General features: G+C 36.4%; 1 protein-coding gene across 1 annotated transcript in view; it reads right to left on the bottom strand.

Annotated features, from left to right (window-relative positions):
- Window positions 1–13,158: 13,158 nt before the first annotated feature.
- LOC136026861 (uncharacterized) overlaps window positions 13,159–20,879 on the bottom strand; it is a 47,479-nt gene continuing 39,758 nt past the window's right edge. Inside the window, exon 4 of the mRNA XM_065703587.1 lies at window positions 13,159–13,892. Coding sequence (XP_065559659.1) covers window positions 13,336–13,892 — 557 coding nt within the window. The 3' untranslated portion in view covers window positions 13,159–13,335. The remainder of the gene's footprint in view (window positions 13,893–20,879) is intronic.

Below are 20,879 nucleotides of genomic sequence, written 5' to 3'. Positions count from 1 at the left end.
GCTTCTGCTAATACTGCTGATGCTACTATTATTACAACTACTACCATTCCTGCCACTGCTGCTACTGCTACTGCTTCTGCTACTATTACTTTTATCATTGAGGAGAGGTGACTATGCTACTAGCAATATTATTGAGTAATAGCAATACTATTACTACAACTCCAATGCTTCATTTGTGTTTTATTACAAACTATACGCATTTGAAAAAGTGTGATTTGGATTTTCAGAACATCAACGAAAAATAAGAAATAAATCACTAAAATAATGGAGATGACTGGAAAGAACTATCGACAATTAACCAATTTTTTAATATGTAACGATATTAATTCCTGGAAATCTCAGCAATCCTATATTTTATTTAACTGTAATTTTTTCAATTTTATAGCTAAAAAAATAATATTCATAACTTTTTTTCAGTAAAGCACAAATGATGCAATAGGCTTTAGAATTTTTACGTTTAAGAGAGGGGGGAAGCAGTAGCCAAGTCTTTGTTTGTGGTATTTTTTGTTTGTAGTAAGTTTTACTTGAGTATAAAATTTAATTTTTACCCAATTTAGAATCTGTCCATTCATCGATATTTCTATTTGTTATCTTTTTGTTCGATATGACTATTTATTTTAATGTCTGTTTATTTTAGGTTTCATTTAGTCTTTGATAGTAATGTTAGGTAATTTTAAGTATGAATCAACATAGCACTTGATTTCTGCCCGTCTTATGCTCAATATGGGTCAACATCCCCTCAACTCCAAATATTTCAACATAATATACTTAATTAACTGATCTTGAAATGTTGCCATTTAGGGGAGCAGGCGTTTCCTCCAAGAAATTCTCCCCTGGAACATTAACCCCTCTGGAAAATTCTACCCCATTGTAAATTCCCCACTGTAGAAAATCCCCCCTCCCCGCGGGAAACTCCCCTGGATAATTCCCCCTTGGAAAATTGCCCAAAGTACAAAATAGGTGCTACAAAAGGTTGGTCCGATGTCCTAAGGATAACAAAAGAACATTAAAAACAGTTGAAGCCAGAGGGTGGTTGGTCTCCAATCACTATGAATTATAAAAATGGACTACAGCTCTCAATTTATTATTGAATGAGCATCCTCAAAAGCTTCCAAGGCCATGTGGGGGAGGTTGGGGATGAGGAAGGGATAGCCCCCTCCAATCCAGAACGAATTCTGCTCATTTTGGGCTCATTTTATTACTTTTTATTTCCATTATAACAATTTAGACCAGAAATAATCCCGTAGATGAACAGGAATTAAATATAAACTTCCACTTCTACCCCCCTGACTCTCCCTTAGAGCTAATTCTGTATTTATCTTCAGGTACACTGAGATTAATAATTTTTTGTCATTAAAATGCACCCTTTGAGGGATCTGCCTGTCTCCCTGACTATAAAACAATCAGAGAACCTTACTATAAGGGTTTATAGCTCTCATCTACAAATGTTTGGAATTGTGTATTTTTTACCAATGCTATGATTGCTTTAATTTGTGTTTTTTTTTGGGTTTTGTTTAAACTTGAATAGTAATTTAGGGTTGTTTTGGATTTGAATTAGTATAAGAATTATTTCTGCTGGTCTTATGTTTAATACAGTTGCTTACTTTTCTTTGAAAATAGACCTTTTCGGGAAGTTTTTTTTTATAATTAAGCAAAATAATGGGCAACTTCGATGGCTTACAGCTCTTGCCCTGATGGCAAAAAAAGGGCTATTAACCCCAGGTACATGGTTATTTGGCAAGGTGTGTTTGGGGGAAAACGGCAGGGGAGGGGCTGGTTGCCATGAAATCGCTTTTGACCCTTAAAAACGGTGCTAGAGCTAATGGTGATTGGATGAGGCCCCTCTAAAATATATAAGACAACCACTTCCATATGAAGGGCCTCTGGGAAAAATAATAAATAATAAAACAGTCCGTGGTAATGACCTGTAAGTATGAAGTGACCCGGCTCGGTAGTAACAGAAACTCTAAAAAACTAAATTTTGATACCAATAAAATACTAAAAATTGACTTTATATGCCGATTTCAAATATGTAATTATCATTAAAATTAGTGTTGCCCATCAAAGGTTACGAGTATGAGAAAGTTTGCCTTATTTTCGAAAAATGGGGAAACACCCCTAAAAGTCACAGAATCTTAATGCATATCACACGATCAGATTCAGCGTATTGGATAGCCCTACTGTAGAGGTTTCAAGCTCCTATATACAAAAATGTGGATTTTTTTTTTCAGAAGAAAGACCACGGACGCCTGTTTATTTGTTTGATTTTTTTGTTTTGCTTTTTTTTTCAGCTGTGATTGTATTGACCCAGTGGTCCTAGAATATCGGGAGAGGGCTAATTTGACCGGAAGTTAAATGTTTTAGAATCGTTATTGAAGGACCCGAAAAGTCGGTGGGTAACTAGGCCCCCTCCCGCGTCCCTTTTTCTCAAAATCATCTGATCAAAATTTTTTGTTTGCAATTTTGATTAGCACCTCTGAAAGGTCGAATAACTATGCCTTTGAAGAAATCATGACCACCAACAGCCCTTGGGGAAAGATTTTTAAGTTTCTAAATTTACCTATTGTTTACATACAGTATTTTTTTTATTGAGAAGTATGCATACATTTTTCGCATGGGAGAGAAGTTTCTGAGGGGCAAATTTTTCAGGGGAAATTTTGTGCTGGGGGAATTTGTGAGAATCGCTATACAAAATTCTTCTTATGACTTACTTTCTTTTTGTTGACTCAATTTTACGTGTGGAGATGTTAAAGGCAATTTTCCGGGGTAAATTTTTAACCAGGAGTAAATTGGCTGCAGAATATATCCATGGGAAGGAGGGATTTTTACGTGGAGGTGTAGCCATATTTCCTGGCACTGTTTAAAAAAAAGATCAGAAATTAAATAAAAAAAAGTTTTCAACTGAAAGTAAGAAGCAATATTAAAACTTAACACGAACAGAATATCTTGCGTATATAAGAGGGTTACTGCTCCTCAACACCTGAAACACAACGACTCCTGAAACAGTAAAACATGTTTGTTTAATTTGAAGTTTTTTTAAAGTACTAACCTTAAAGAGTGATGTGTTGAAGAAAAGTGACCCCCTCATATACGTTATAATTTCTGTTCGTTCTAAGTTTTATTTTTTTCATTATTTTCAGTTGAAAAAAAACAGTTTTTTATTTAGTAGCACATTGAAGCCTTATGGCTGTTTACTATGGCCAATTATGGGTAATTTTGTAAATAATGCTTTAGACGTGAAGAAAACGCCAGTGGCAATTTTTTTGAGAAACACTTTTGACAGTTTGTCCCATGATATTCTTCTTGCAAAATTTTCGCATTTTATTGTTCGGGGAGAAGCATTAGAATGGTTGCAATCTTATCAACCATTCTCTAATATACATAATAAAATATGTTTTTTTTATCCAGGATCTGATTATAAGGCCGAAGTAGACTTTGGAATTCCACGAGGGTCTATCCTTAGTCCTTTGCTTTACATTGTATGTGCCAATGACTTGGGCTATAAGAGATGCTCCAAGGTCCATTTGTTACAATACATGTCACCCACATGAGTTGTAGTATCCTAGTTCAATATAGATAGAACAAAATGTTTATTTATTTGCATTTGCTGATGATAGTAGGCTTGTTTGTGCCGAGCTGGACCAAAATGATTTGATAATAAAGCTTCAAATACTGATGCTGACAAAGCTTATGAGCGGTTTGAAGCAATTGCTAAATGTTTCCAAGTCTCAAGTCTTGTTTTTTTTTTCATAATTGGCCTTTAATTTCCTGGTTCGAATATTATTTTAAGTTCTAAAGGTATTATTTCTAGGTCACATAATATCTTTATTAGGTTTCTAGGAGTCCTTGTCGATGAGAATCTTTCATTTAAAAACCACATTAACCTTCTCCGATTCAAAGTTTCAAGAAACTTAAGCATGAAACGTAATCTAAGGTGTATTTTTCCTGAATGTATTTTAAAGTTTTTTTCTTTATTATCTCATATAGCCGTATATAAATTACTGTTCTATTGTTTAGATGAGTACTTTTCCATACGTTCTAAAACCACTTTCTCTTCTTAATGAAAAGGCCCGTCAGTTAGTTTCAGATACGAATAGTTCGTCAACAAAGTCTCTCCCTAGGTTCCGTTCACAGTATTTCCTATCTTGTGCTATTTTTATTCATACATATCTTCATGGTCAACTTCTCTCTTGTTTTTATGGCACTTGGTATTAACCAAGTGACATATAACAATTGCAAATTCTGTTGGTCTGTCTGTCGGTCCCGGTTTTTCTACTTTAAGCACTTCCAGGCAAGCTAGGACGATAAAATTTGGCAGGTGTAAAAGGGAACAGATCAGATTAAGACCAGACTAGAAATAGTCGTTTTTCCGATTCGACCATCTGGAGGGGGAGAGTGGGGGCCCGTTAATTTGGAAAAGATAGAAAAAATAAATTATTTCTGACTTACGAACGGTTGATCAGATCTTAATGAAATTTGATGTTTAGAAGGATATCGTGTCTCACAGCTGTTATTTTAAATACCGACCGGATCTGGTGACATTGGGGGGAGTTTGGAGGGGAAAACCTAAAATCTCGGAAAACACTTAGAGTTGAGGGGTCGGGATGAAACTTGGTGGGAAAAGTAAGCACAAGTCCTAGATACACGATTGAAATAACCGGAACGCATCCGCAGTCTTTAGGGTAGTTAATACTGAAAAATTAGAAAAAATGAGGTATTTTTAATTTACAAACGGGTGATCGGATCTCAATGGAACTTGATATTTAGAAAAATATCTTGTCTCAAAGATCTCATTTTAAATCCCGACCGGATCTGGTGACATTGGGGGGAGTTTGGGGTGGGGGAACCTAAAATCTTGGAAAACGCTTAGATTGGAGGGATCGGGGTGAAATTTGGTGGGAAAAATAAACAGAGGTCTTGGATACGTGATTTACATAATTGGAACGGATCCAATCTATTGGGGGGGGGGTCAATTCTTAGAAAATAAAAAATCTTAAGAAATACTAAGAAAAATCTTAGAAAATACTTAAAGCGGAGAGATCAGGATGAAACTGGATGGGAAGAATAAAAACCTGTCTAAGATACCTGACTGACATAACCGGACTGGATGTTCTCTCTTTGGTGGAATTGGGAGGGGGGGGGGGTAATTTGGAAAAATGAGGTTTATGTAACCTACGAAAGGTTGACCAGATCTTAATGAAATTTGATATTTGGAAGGATCTTGTGCTTTAAAGCTCTAATTTTAAATTCCGACTACATCCTGTGACATTGGGGGAGTTGGAGGGGGAAACCGGAATTCTTGGAAAACGTGAAAATTCGCATATTTTTCTTACGAATAGGTGATTGGATCTTAATGAAATTTGATATTTAGAAGGAATTCATGTCTCAGAACTCTTATTTCACATCCAACCCAGATCTTTTGACATTGGGGGGAGTTGGAGGGTAAATCTTGGAAAACACTTGGAGTGGAGGACTCGGGATGAAGCTTGGTGGATAGAATAAGCAAATGTCCTTGATACGTGATTGACGTGACCGTACCGGATTCGCTCTCTTTGGGGGAGTTAGGGGGAGGGGCTCAGTGACTTGGCGAGTTTGGTGCTTCTGGACGTGCTAGGACGATGAAAATTGGTAGGCGTGTCAGGGAGCTGCAAAAATTGAGTTGATAAAGTCGTTTTCCAAGATTCGACTGTCTGGGGGGCTAAAGGGAAAGGAAAAATTAGAAAAATTAGGTATTTATAACATACGAGTACGTGATCGGATTTTAATGAATTTTGAAATTTAGAAGGACGTCGTGACTCAGAGCTCTTATTTTAAATCTGGACCGGCATTAAGCCTCTGATTTTCCTTTTAAATCAATCTATTGATTCTTAGAATTTTTTTAGAGCTCATACCATATGACCTCTTAGCTCTTGTTCAAAATTGTTACAGCCCGGAGTTAGTGTAAATCTTCATGGAACTCGCAGCTCTGAATTTTTATTGGTTGCTAGAACTCCAACCGTGAGGTCAGATTTTAGCCCTATATACGCATGTAGCAGGGTTTGGAACTCCCTGCTGAAGAATATTAGAGATTGCAACTCTATCAGGGTCTTCAAAAGATCAACGAAAAGTCATTTGGGTTAATTTTTCTTTTTTTTATATATGTAATACATATTTGCAAGTTCCATTGAATGTTAATAATTAAAGAAATAAAGTTTGATATAACTTTTTGTATATGCCTGTTTTTCTTATTTTTTCCCTCTCCGTGTTTATTTCCCTTTCCTTGTGTTATGAATCATGATAGATATGATTGTAATGTATTTTCCTGCGTTCATAGGCCTGGAACCTTTTGTGCGGATGTTTGAAGAGATGTAGAATATTGATTATCTGAGATTAATAAAGTTGAAGTTGAACGCTCTAGGAATTCCCTCTGACGTAGACAAGTGAGCATAACTTTCAATTTTGTTTCTAATGACCATCCAAAATTATCCAACAGGAATATGAGGGGAATTATTCAGGGAGAACTATCCACACAGAAATTTTCCGTGGTAATTTTTCACAGGGAAATTCTTCGGGAATTTTCTAGAGGAAATTTTCAGCAGATTTTTCTGTGGGTGATTTTTCCAGGGGGGGGATTTTCTAGAGAAGAGTTTTGTGGGGGGAGAAACGCCTAGGATCGCAATTATGTCAACTTGGATGCACATAGTGTCTTTTGACTTAGTTGAGCATCGTTCTTAGTTTGTGGCTGAGCTTCTTTAGTATGTTAGTATTAATATGACCATCTTTCCTAAAAGTTTCAAATCAATCACCCATAGTCGTTCCTGAACACTATAGAAACGCCCAGATACGCCCTTAAGAAACCTCGATGCATCTGCTTAGTTCATTTAGTACAACATTCCCCTTAATATTCTCTAAAGAGTCTAAAGTTAAAACTCATAACAGCCCCTAATATGCTAGCAAATCCATTTTCAGCACCTGAATAAACATAGTCTTTGGAACATAAACCCTTTCATTATTCCCTGAGATTTTCAACTTAATAACCTTAGCAATTTGTTCAATTGCTATCCGCCATTCATAGTGAAGACACACAAACTTGTTTAACCAGCGTTATAATTTGTTCATGTCATACCGGATGCAGGAAATTGTTTGGATTAGCCTGTTGTAAGCCTAATTTGGATAATATCTGGCGCTGTTTGAAGCTGTGAGGTCATTTAAAGCCCCCCTTGCTGGTAAGTCTTTGTCTTACCATGTTAATTAGAGTTACTAATTTCTTGCAATCAATGTGAACGGATATCAATGCTTGTAACGACCTTCTTAATCTATGAAAAGATTTAACCTGTGAGGCTTTTTGCCAAGTTTTCGTTAGTGAAAAAGATTTATCTTTTTTGGACTATCAAGGAGGCACACTCGTGCCTCTTTAAAGAGGCGAACCACGACAATGTTAAGCGATCTTCGGTTCCAGTGGTCGCAGAGAGATGGGGAGGAATGCATTTCGTAGCCTGAGCTCCAACTAAGAAACCTGCCAAATTTCATCCCCCTCCGACTTTTCCTTCATGGGGAAAATCTGGCCGAAAGTTTCGACCTCCCAACCCCACCCCCCTTTAACGTTGTCCGATCGGGCTGAAATTCACAAGTTAAGGTGCCCTAGGGCCCAGGAGCTTATCCACGAAATTTCAGCTCCGATAACTCCTTCCCTGTTTTCCAGAAACCACGCATAGCCAGTTAATGTTCATATTCTCCTTTTGTTTTTTTTTTCTGCCACGCCTACAGGTCACAGCCGACATCGGATCTGGGTGTACGAAGACTCATTCGACGCGGTATTCTCCGAGTAATTTTCCTGGAAAGTTTTGTCGGAAAATCTTAACCCCCCGATTTTCTAGCTTAGAAAAACCCATTTCCCCATAAGAGCCAATGTTAATTTTTGAAATTCTTAAAAGTTATTTAAAAGTTATATTTATACACATGCAGGTATTTCGACTTCAAACATGCCCAGTTAGCTCAGTCGGTAGAGCGTGGGACTTTTAATCCTAAGGTCAAGGGTTCAAGTCCCTTATCGGGCGGTTTTTTGTCACAAAATATGAAAAAAACTTCGTTTTCTTAAAGAGTTAAAGAGGCTGCGTCCCAAAGTCGAACCTTAAAACGTACATGAATTAGGAGAGGCAGTCCTAATTCCTGTACGAGGAGTACAGGAGTTATTAAATTACATCCACCATGGATTGTAGAAAAACGTACATAAATAATATGAAGAAAACTCCGTTTTCTTAAAGAGTTAAAGAGGCTGCGTCCCAAAGTCGAACCTTAAAACGTACAAGAATTAGGAGAGGCAGTTGGGGGGCTGCCGCCCCCCAAACCCCCCGCTTTTAAAAACTCTTTTGTACAGGTTTTTTGTTGTGGGGGGCTGCCGCCCCCTAACCCCCCGCTCTTGGCTTCGGAAAGGCCCTCTTTTAATTAACAAAACAAAAAACCTGTACAAAAGAGTCTTTAAAAGCGGGGGGTTTGGGGGGTGGCCCCCCAACTGCCTCTCCTAATTCCTGTACGTTTTAAGGTTCGACTTTGGGACGCAGCCTCTTTAACTCTTTAAGAAAACGAAGTTTTTTTCATATTATTTGATTAGGAACTGCGCGTGAAGTGCACTGTTGAGTGCCGTGCAGATTTGAAGGACTTGATTTATTTGAAGCATTTAGTCTTGTCACTCCTCACTTTTGGTCAAATTCATTTTTGTTAAACTTAATTCTAGCTTGTGATTAATAACATGCCCAGTGTTTCTTTTTTAATGTGAGGAGGGTACGACCTTCAACCCACTATGTCGTTTCCTCGAGTTTAATTTATCTATAGAAATGAATGGGGAATGATGATTTTGTCCCTTGCTTAGGCTAGGTGTTTGTTACTGTGATCATAAACAAGTATTAAATAATTTTTTTTTTAACTGCAAGTAAGGAGCGACAGTAAAACTTAAAATGAACAGAAATTACTCTATATATAAAAGGGGCTGTTCCCTCCTCAACGCCCCACTCTTTACGCTAAATATTATTACTGTTTTAAAAAGTAGAATTGAGAGAAAGAGCTGTTCCTGAGATATTGCTGTGTCACCTTTTTGAAAATCTGCCCTCTTTCGTTTTGATTTAGTTCACCATCTGAATAAATATTCCTTGGAAGCTTCAGCTTGACACCCTCTGCTTGCGTAGTAGCAGTGGTAGCATTAGTAGCAGTATGCACATAGCACTTTTGGTTTTCTTCAACATCCCCTCAACACAAGCTGAAAGCTTCACCTTAGTACCATAAATCGTTCTTGAAGCATTGCTGATACGTCCTCTTGACAACCTGTATGCGCATGGTCTGTTTCGATAAAGATCTGTACTGCTTCAACATTCTTCTATATTTTTGCTTAATACCCTTAGCTTTAGTAGTAGAAGTACCAGAAGTAATAGTAGTAACAGTAGTAATAGTAGCAGTAGAATTAACCGTAGTAGCTCATTTACCGTAGTAGCATTTTGGGAAGTTCACACCCTCATAACAAGCCCTTTAAGCATCAACTTCTCACACCAAACCGTTCCTAATATATTTCTGCTACGCCCTTTTGACAACTTGTATACAGACGGCGTGCTGTGGTCCAGTTCAACTTCCTCCCTCAATATTCCCTCAAAGTTTTATCTTTATTCCCTTAGAAATAGTTGCAATAATAGTCACATCATTAGTAATAGTAGTAGCACTGATAGTACTAATTGTTGAACTACTAGTAGTATGCACAGTAATAGCACTACTACTAGTAGCAGTAGTAGTATTAATATATTGCCTTTTGGTCAGTTCAACATCCCCCCCCGTCAAGCCCTGGAAGTTTAAATTTAATACAATCAACCGTTGCTATAACACTGGCGATATTCCCTTTTGATAACCTGTATATTCATAGTCTTTATTTAGTTCAACTTCCAACTCAATACTTCTTGTTTTTTTTTATCTTAATACTCCTAGCCTACAAGTAGTTATAATAGAAATAGTAGTAAAAAAGTAGTAGTAGTTGTTGTAAAAGTAGAAGTGGTAGTAGTATTAGTAGTAGCGTGCATATGCTGCCTTTTGGTTAATTGATCTTCCCTTTTAAGCATTCTCCGAAAGCCCCAACTTAATACCCTAATCCATTTTTGAGATGCGCCTTTGTAACAGTCTGCATCTACATAGCGTGTTTTGATTTTGTTCGAATTTCTCTTCAATATTCTCTGAAATTTTCACCTTCACACTCTTAGCTTTAATAGAACTAGCATCGTAAGAGTGGTCATAGTAGTAGAAGTAGTAGCAGTAGTAGTAGTGGTAAGAGTAGTAATAGCAGTAACAGGAGTAGTACCAGTATTAATAGTAGTAGTAGTAGTACAGGTTTGATCAGTTGAACATCTCCCTCATGATACTATGGAAGTTTCATCTTGATACTGTAAGCCGTTCTAAAAACATTGCTGATACGCCCTATTGACAATCTTTATGCACATAGTAAATTTTGATTTAGTTCAACCTTCCTCTCAATACTTCCTCAGATGTTCAATTTAATATCCTCAGCCTAAGTAGTACTCGGTGCAGAGGCAGTAGTTTTAGTGGTAGTAGTGTTATTGAGTCATGGTATTTAATACTCTTAGCTTTACGTGTAGCTACAATAGAAGTAGTAGTTGGAGTAGTTCAGTAGTAGTAGTAGTAATAAAAGAAGCTGTGGTAGTAGTATTAGTAATAGCATGCAAATATTGCCTTTTGGCCAAGTTGATCTTTCCCTTTAAAAATTCTCTGAAAGTTCCAACTGAATACCCAAATCCATTTTTGAGAAACGCTCTTTAGAAAATCTGCACGCACGTAGTGTGTTTTTAGTTCAAATTTCCCCTCAACATTCTCTCATATTTTCATACATATACACTTAGAATTAATAGTAATAGTATCATAGAAGCAGTGGTAGTTGTAGGAGCAGTGATAGTGTTTTATTAGTAGTACTACAAACAGTAGTAACAACAGTATTAATAACAGTAGTATCGTGTAAAAGTTGCCTTTTGCTCAGTTGGACATCTCCCTCATGATGCCCAAGAAGTTTTACCTTGATACGGTAAGTCGTTCCGAAAATATTGCTAATGCAGCCTTTTGGCAATCTGTATGCACTTAGTATATTTTGATTTAGTTGAGCCTTCTCCTCAATACTTCCTCAGATGTTCAATTTAATATCTTCAGCCTTGGTAGTACTCGCTACAGAAGCAGTAGTTTTAGTGGTAGTAGCAGTATTAGAAGTTGTAGCAATATCGTGAAAATATTGTCTTTTTGATTAGTTGATCATCTCTTTTATTATTCTTTGAAAATTCAAAATTAATATGCTCAGTCATTCCTTAGTTACGCCCTTTTGAAAACCCGTATGCACATAACGTCTTTTGATTCAGGTCAACACTCCCCTTACCATTCTCTGAAAGGCTCACCATAAATGCCCTTCGTCATTTTGGAAAGTATATGTCAACAATGGACGAATCGTATAGCTTACAGCCCTCGCCTTGAGGGTGGTGTCGGGGGGGGGGGAGTCACATCCCAAAGACATAGTTACTGGAACTTTCAACTATACTAAACAAAATGACTATCTAAAAATTTTGATCGGATGTGTTTGGGGAAATGATGAGTGTGGGGGGGCTAGTTGCCCTCCAATCACTTTTTAATCCTAAAAAGGCCTCTAGATCTTTAATTTTCCAATCGAATGAGCTCCTTTCGAAGTTTTTATGACAACTTCTATGGGAAGTATCTTGGTAAAAAAAAGTATGAGTATGAGTTATGCAATATTTTAACTCAGCTGCCCGAGTTTGAAGATCATGCTCGATTAAACGCTCTAAGTGGTCTTCTTGAATGCGTATGTACATATTTGATCTACTGTGCCGATTGCTAAATGTTTGATTTTTCGTGTTTTATATATACGTTAATATGATGTTTTCTTATTAGTTTATTTTTATTTTTCTTTCGTTGTTTATTTACTCCGCCCATTCTTTTGTTGTTGTATGGCGGGCTATAAATAAAATTCACTCATTCATTCATTGTGCTCACACTGTTCTTTACGTAGGCAGCGTTATTGCACTGGCCATGATGTTTGCACTGAATAATTATTTTTTAGTTTCTAATGTGGTCGTGAATAATCAATTAATTTCTTTATGCTAAGAACTTGAGCTATTATTTTTATTTTCTTTCTGTCTCAAATATCATGTAAAGAATTGCCACAAATATAAAGAGGGACTCCAGATCTTCAGCTGTTGGTCTCTGTATTAAAGTTTGGATTCTGGATAACCATAGTTTGAAAATAAAAACTACTCCTGAAAAGGGAACACCCTTATTATTTTTTAAAGGGAATGGCAAACCTATTTTCAAGGTCATGACGGTTAGCCTTTCATGGTGGGATTTACAGGAAAATGTTACTTTTGGGGCCTGTCTCGTACATCTTTATCCCTCTGCAGGTATGTACATGTCATACACATATTTTTTTACATTAAAAAATGTTTGTGTTTACCCAAAAGGGGGTAATATTTGCTATTAAGGGGGAAGTTGCTAATAGTTGCTTTCAAGGGGGGATTTATTAAGGATTAAGCCCCATTACACATTGAGCTTATGGGACTGCCGAGGAAAGTTGGAAACTTGAGCCTAAAATGAACCTTTTATAACATCGACAGGCCCCTCTCGAAGAAAAAAAAAGACATACAAACCTCCTCCAGTAAATATTTTGTAATTATGCGATTCCGTATAGCTGTCACCATGCTTCCACAAATGCATCACGACATGACTGTATGTTCTCTGATACTGGACGGTAGGGCATATGGCATTTGACATTTCTTAGACGATTGGCTATCTAGTAATTTTTGCTTGATAGTATTTGGCCCAATGTTGTTTTATTTGGTAGCAAAAATGGAATAATCTGTAACGGACCTATGTGTAGATGGCAATAAGTCATGGCTAATTAGCCATCTTAGAATTTGATTGATAGCAGTTTGGCCCTAATCGAGACAATAGAAGGTATTTTGGTTTTTCGACACAAACCAGAGGATATGTGGCTCTTCTCTATAGCTTAGTCTGTTTCACTACTTAAACATGGTATTTGAACTTTGAATTTCCGTTCAAACTAGCCCCCACGCGGTATTATATGCCAATGATTCGATGCCATCACCCCTAGAAGGAAATAAAACAAAAAACTGTACATCCTTGAACATCCTTCTTTAAAAAATGAAGCAAATTCCTTGTTTTTGCATATACGAACATAAAAAGAAAAAGAAGCAGTTATTTACTACAACACGATATTTTAAAAGTTTTGTCTTCTTTAAAACATTTTTTTGAACAGTTTATATCAATATTAAATATATAAATAACATGAAAATTCTATTCTTTCTTCTTTTCCGACTCTTTCGGCTTTTCAAGTTCTTTCGGTGATCCATCCTCCTTTTTCTTGTTCCTAAGATAAATCGATATTCCTGGAGCCTCATAAACAAGTGCTGGTCGTCCATTCGGTCCAATATTTGTAAATTGCACGTTTGCTCCTCCATATCCTTGACCTGGCTGATATCCTAGTCCGTTTTGAGAACCATAGCCAGTGCCATAGCCACTTCCATAAGTGCTGCCATATCCAGAATTACCATAGCCTCCAACACCACCATAGCCTCCAGCACTACCATAGCCTCCAACACCACCATATCCGCTGGTACCACCATAGCTACCAAGATCTTGTTGGTATCCTAGTCCCCCACCTAAGCCACTGACTTGGCTTGTCTGAAGCAAACTAAGGCTTGATTGGTATGATTGATCGCCAACTCCTTGACCAAAGCCTGTATTGCCATAACCAGTACTGCCATAGCCTAAACTGTGGCCACTGTTGCCATAGCCAGCACCGTAGCCACTGTTCCCGTAGCCTGTACCATACCCTGATCCGCCAAGACTACCTGAAAGGAAAGTTTACCTTATTAGCAATAATAAAAAAAGAAGCAGAAATAGAAAAAAGAATGGCATTTTCATTGTCTGGTGCTTATCAGACTGCTAATATTTAATTACTTATTTTTTTAGGATTTTTTATATCAATGGTATTTTAGCTTTAGGTGGTGTTTGTTTATGGTATTTGTTATCATTATTGCAAATCAGATATCAGAAATAATTTATTTTCATATTCGTAGATAAAAATCACAAACTAAATGTCGCTGTCATTTACAAACCTACTCCTAAGGCATTTGTTATAGCCACTGATAAAAACACCACAAATGAATTGTTAAATCGATTAGTTCTACAAGTCACTGGCACTAATTTGTTCTTCTTTCTGGTATAACTTCTGAGCTGGCAGCAGGGGATAGAAAATGTTGGTACGTAGGGGCTGGCAAGGAGAAATTGCCTCAAACGTATTATCAACTGTCAGTATCGATTGCCCGAAACTCTAAGAGTTTCAATCTTTAAAGACTCAAGAGTAGACTTTTAATCTATAAATTTTTTTCCAAGGAGGATTTGAACCGTTCTTTTTTGGAATCCTTCCACATCATCACTTAGATTTTCAATATTATGAATCTGAGGCCTTCTAACGGGATAGCATATTCTAATATGGGACGTATGCATGGTAGATATGCCGTTTTCAGCTGATTTACAGGGAAACCCAAGCGGTGCATTGAAATCAAAGAACTTAGAGCCTATTTTCCTTTTTGGACTAGCCCTTGAACATGAGCACAAAATGAGCAATCAACATTGAAATTAACACCCAGGACTGTAGCTGACGATACAAACGAAAAAAAAGGGAGTTGGGCAAACTAGATCTCGTTTCAGTGGACTAAATCTTAAGATTTATGTTTTGTTTTCTCTGGTCAGCAAACTATTTGTGCTGCATTCTTCTCTGAATTCTGTTAGAAGATCAGGGCGGAATCGGGGCATAACTTGGGTTATATCTACTGCGAGCTTTAGAAGTGCAGATAGATCGTCTACGTATTTAAATCGGTCATCCATGTTGTCAATAAAAATTAATTACCGCGAGAAAAATTAGAGTAGCCAATTTGGTGCCTTGAAGGGCTCTACATGTAATCCCTTCCCAGTCAGAGTCAAAACCCCTAGGAAAGAAGGCATAGGCTCGCTGGTACTGGAAACGTAGGAAATCAATAACAAGCATTAAGATATGTTTACGTGTGCCCATTCTCTTAAGATTCGTAGCAGCCACAAGGTACTTCAATCTAATAAAATCAAATGCTTTCCTGTAATCAACGAGTAGAAAATCAACTAAAGCGTCCTCAGATTCGAGCCATTGTAGGTTCAGATGATAAGCTTAACTAAATTTGCACCCTTTTTGACAAACCCTTTTAACACACCCTTTTAACTAAAGTTAGACCCTTTTAAACAATCATATTGGCCATATATGTCGCCATATTGGCGATACAAGTTCACGGTGAATAAAGGACTCAGTGACTTTGGCAAGGTTCAGTGTGATTGAAATGAGTCTTAACTGATCACAGCTTTTGAGATGTTTCACCTTTGGAACGACATGCACAAAAGCTTGTTTCTAAAGCTGGGGGAACAACTGATCATTGAAGCACTCATTAATGACTGAAGTTAGAGGTTTTGCAAGAAATATAGCAAACTAGCTGTTGGGGTGGCGCAAAGCGCTACCCCAACACTTAGTTGGTGTGGACGCTTTGCACCCCCCAAGCCCCCCCCCCTGTGTGCGTAAGTCATTACGCGTCATATTAGTTACGCGCCATTGTTGATGTGTCCCTGTATCCCACCTGTGAATATAGATATATATATATATATATATATATATATATATATATATATATATATATATATATATATATATATATATATATACTAGCTGTTGGGGTGGCGCTTCGCGCCACCCCAACACCTAGTTGGTGGGGGCGCTTCGCGCCCCCCCCAAGCCCCCCCGCGCGCGTAAGTCGTTACGCGCCATAATAGTTACGCGCCATTGTAGTTGTGTCCCTATGTCCCACCTGTGAATATAGATAGATATATATATATATATATATATATATATATATATATATATATATATATATATATATATATATATATATATATATATATATATATATATATATATATATATATATATATATATATATATATATATATATATATATATGGTTTTAACTACGTAAAACTTGCGAATATACAACATTCTTTGCTGTCCCATTGTCTTTGCATATAAATAGATTGTCAGGTTTACCGACTCTTGAACATGCAACATATAATGGTCCATGGGAAAACAATCTGTATTCAGATCTATACCTCATGATTCTAATGATTGCCCTTGAGCTTTGTTGATGGTGATTGCTAATCGACCATTCCCTGTCCCGGTGTCCCGGTCGTCATTTATATCCCCCTGTTTCCCCCGGTGTCCCCGTTGTAGTTGTGTCCCGGTCGTCATTTATATTCCCTGTGTCCCGGTCGTCATTTGTATCCCGGTGTCCCGGTCTGTATATACATTCGTTTTTTAGTTTTGTTTTTTTCCTTTATTTTTTTCCTTTTTTTTTCTTTTTTAGTTTATTTAGATTTTTAGATTTTTTAGTTTTTTTATTAGTTTTTAGTTTTTTTTTCTTTTTAGTTTTTTTGTCCCGGTCGTCATTTATATCCCCCTGTTTCCCCCGGTGTCCCCGTTGTAGTTGTGTCCCTGTGTCCCGGTCGTCATTTATATTCCCTGTGTCCCGGTCGTCATTTGTATCCCGGTGTCCCGGTCTGTATATACATTCGTTTTTTAGTTTTGTTTTTCTCCTTTATTTTTTTCCTTTTTTTTTCTTTTTTAGTTTATTTAGATTTTTAGATTTTTTAGTTTTTTTATTAGTTTTAAGTTTTTTTTTCTTTTTAGTTTTTTTTGTAGTTTTTACCTTCTTTTTAGTTTTGTTAGTTTTTTTTTTTACTTATGTCCTGGTCGTCATTTATACTCCCTGTGTCCCGGTGCTTTGTTGATTGCTAATCGAACATTCCTTTTGTCCTGGTCGCTTTCTCTTTGAGTGTCGTCATTTATTTTTTTCTTTTTTAGTTCTTTTAGTTTTTACCTTTTTTAGTTTTTTTTAGTTTTTTAGATGAAAATTTTTTTTAGTTTTTTCCTTTTTTTCTTTTTAGTTTTTTATTGGTTTTTACCTTTATTTTAGCTTATTTTTCAGTTTTTTCCTTTTTTTTAGTTTTTTTTTTATTTTATTTTTTTTTTTTAGTTTTTTACCTTTTTTTAGTTTTTTTAGTTTTTTTAGTTTTTTAGCTTTTTTACTTTTTTTATTAGTTTTTAGTTTTTTTTGTAGTTTTTGCCTTTTTTTAGTTTTTTCAGTTTTTTTTTTAGTTTTTTATTGGTTTTTACCTTTATTTTAGCTTATTTTTCAGTTTTTTCCTTTTTTTTAGTTTTTTTTAGTTTTTAGTTTTTTTAGTTTTTTACCTTTTTTTAGTTTTTTTAGTTTTTTTAGTTTTTTAGCTTTTTTATTTTTTTTATTAGTTTTTAGTTTTTTTTGTAGTTTTTGCCTTTTTTTTTAGTTTTTTTAGTTTTTTAGCTTTTTTTATTAGTTTTTAGTTTTTTTGTAGTTTTTGCCTTTTTTTAGTTTTTTAGCTTTTTTATTTTTTTTATTAGTTTTTAGTTTTTTTTGTAGTTTTTGCCTTTTTTTAGTTTTTTCAGTTTTGACGTCACCTGATCCAGTTTTTTCAGGTGACGTCACCTGATCCACAGATCCACACACAGACAACTTATTTTTATATATATAGATATATATATATATATATGTTTTTAACTACGTAAAACTTGCGAATATACAACATTCTTCGCTGTCCCATTGTCAGTGCATATAAATAGATTGTCAGGTTTACCGACTCTTGAACATGCAACATATAATTGTCCATGGGAAAAACAATCTGTATTCAGATCTATAACTCATTATTCTAATGATTGCCCTTGAGCTTTGTTGATGATGATTGCAAATCGAACATTCTCTGTGTCCCCGTCGTCATTTATATATCCCCCTGTGCCCCCTCGGCGTCCCCGTTGTTGTTGCTTCCCTGCGCCCCCGTCGTCATTTGTGTCCCGGTGTCCCAGTCTGTAATTTCTCTTTGAGTGTCGCGGTCGTCATTTATATTCCCTGTGTCCCGGTCGTCATTTTTGTCCCGGTCGTCATTTGTGTTCCGGTGTCCCGGTTTGTAATTTCTCTTTGAGTGTCCTGGTCGTCATTTATATTCCCTGTGTCCCGGTCGTCATTTGTGTCCCGGTGCTTTTTTGATGGTGATTGCTAATCGAACATTCCTTGTGTCCCAGTCGCTTTCTCTTTGAGCGTCCCGGTCGTCATTTATATTCCCTACTAGCTGTTGGGGTGGCGCGAAATAATAAATAGAAATAGATTGTCAGGTTTACCGACTCTTGAACATGCAACATATAATGGTCCATGGGAAAACAATCCGTATTCAGATCTATACCTCATGATTCTAATGATTGCCCTTGAGCTTTGTTGATGGTGAATGCTAATCGACCATTCCCTGTGTCGCCGTCGTCATTTATATATTTTTTTTTTCTTTTTAGTTTTTTGTAGTTTTTACCTTTTTTTAGTTTTTTTAGTTTTTTTTACTTATGTACTGGTCGTCATTTATATTCCCTGTGTTCCGGTCGTCATTTGTGTCCCGGTGCTTGTTTGATGGTCATTGCTAATCGAACATTCCTTGTGTCCCGGTCGCTTTCTCTTTGAGTGTCCCGGTCGTCATTTATATTCCCTATGTCCCAGTGTCCCGGTCGTCATTTGTGTCCCGATGTCCCGGTGTGTAATTTCGTCAATCAACAAACATGACGTCAGTCAACACACAAACATGACGTCACCCGACAGACCCACACACAGACAACTTATTTATATATATATATATGTATATATATAGAATAGATAGAATAGATGTCTCGTTGTCCCGGTCGTCATTTGTGTCCTTATGTCCCGGTCTGTAATTTCGTCAGTCGATAAACATGACGTCAGTCGACACACAATCATGACGTCACTCGACACACACACAGACAACTTATTTTTATATATATAGATATAGATAGATGTCCCGGTGTCCCGGTCGTCATGTGTGTCCCGATGTCCCGGTCTGTAATTTCGTCAGTCGAAAACATGATGTCAGTCGACACATAAACATGACGTCACTCGACACACACACACAGACAACTTATTTTTATATATATAGATTATCGCAAAAGTTTTACTGGCAACTCGCCAAGATAAGAAGCACAGTCATTTCGCAGTTTTCATATCTTCCTTTAAACTTGGTACACAGAAACTTGTTTGATTTCATCGCAATCGCAGTCTTCCATCAGAGTATTCAACTCAACTTCACTCAATGATGTGTCGTGGTACAGATTTCGGTAAAGATAGAATTAAATTCTTGTGAGAATATAAAAGTCCAATCTGTTTTCAGCGTTCGTAGCTCACTATTAACAGATTTTTCAATTATATATTTGACTGCTGAATGACACTTACGTGAATCACTATCAAGCAGGAACTTCCTCAATAACATACTTCTTTTTAGCATATCTACGAACACTAACAATGTGGTTCCGTAAATTTTAACTCCTGAAATGCACCCTCAACTTGGCGGTTAACATCTAAGTTTGATCAGTCAAAACCTTGATGTTCAAGTCAGTAACGGAGCATATTTCGTCGACTGAGTAATTTCTAATCCATCGACCAAAGACGCATATAGAGTCCCGGCTTAGGAGATGACCTGTCACTTTGCTTCTTTTCAGCTTTGGCATGTCATTCTTCACTTGTAACAGGATTACAAAATGATCAGCGGCCTGTAATGAGCCCATTGAGAGGGGAGGACGCTAAAGTTCACTGACATTGGTAAATATTAGGTCTAAGGTACTGCCACTTTGATGGGTGGGAATGTTTACTACTTTTATCAGATCAAGCGAATTGGATAGCCACTCTTTGTTGAACTTTGTTAAAATATTGCCTCAAACAATAAAGGCAGGAGGTGCATATGCACGATTTACTGCACCAGCCAGAAACATACCCAAGAATTTTTGGATTTAGCCAACACTGTCAATATAACAGAAACAAAGTAAATTGTGTTAAGTATTGGTCTTAGTCACATCGACCTCTGACAAGTAGTATGTTGATAGCCTAGTACCAACAGAGATTTTTTTAGGTAAAAAAAATCAAATATTTTGAGATAATAAGAGGATATAACAATAATATGAAATAAAATTTAAAAATAGGACTGTTCTATATACTGGAAAATAAATTTGTATATAAACAATATAAAGGCATGTCTTGTAAAAACATATCTATTGGCTAGCATCATGTGGCTTGTTGAGTGTTACAGCCACTTACTAATTAATATGGGTTTTATTTCTGCTGTAAAAATTGAAATATTGTAAAAGTGAACTTAAAGTAAATCTAAGATAACATTAAAGATAATTTTTGTTCTACCCCTGTCAGTTCAGGACTCAACATCAGGCTTTACCCTTAACAATACTGAAAAAATAAGCTTTATCCTTGTTTGTCCTTCAAGTCAATGAATTCAATAAATTTTCACAAAACTACCAATAATACATTACGTAAAGGATATACTAGCACGGGTCAAGTTTGTTTTTATTTACCATAAAACTGTATATTATAAACGTGCAAACTGTTAGGTAGAAAAATAACAAATTTAATAAAAAGCAAAAAAATAATTTTCAAACGTCGAAAGAGAAAAATCAATCCTGGCCATGGCTAGTTGTAAAATTTTTCGCTTCTTTGAGGATGGAGCGTAGTGTATGCAATAATACTAATAATAATTAGAATGGCTAAGATGACATAGCAAGCGCTGAATACCTGCTTTGTATCCATGCCTTGTTTAGCTTGTTAGTGCTACGTTCCTAATTTCTTGCCCTGGCAATGTAAATAATCAAAGACTTGATCCTTTTGACTTTGTTT

This window comes from Artemia franciscana, chromosome 5 (genome assembly GCF_032884065.1).
Source record: "Artemia franciscana chromosome 5, ASM3288406v1, whole genome shotgun sequence".
In the NCBI taxonomy this organism is placed as follows: domain Eukaryota; kingdom Metazoa; phylum Arthropoda; class Branchiopoda; order Anostraca; family Artemiidae; genus Artemia; species Artemia franciscana.
Note: the sequence above shows the minus strand (reverse complement) of the source record. Positions and strands in the feature narration are given on the sequence as shown.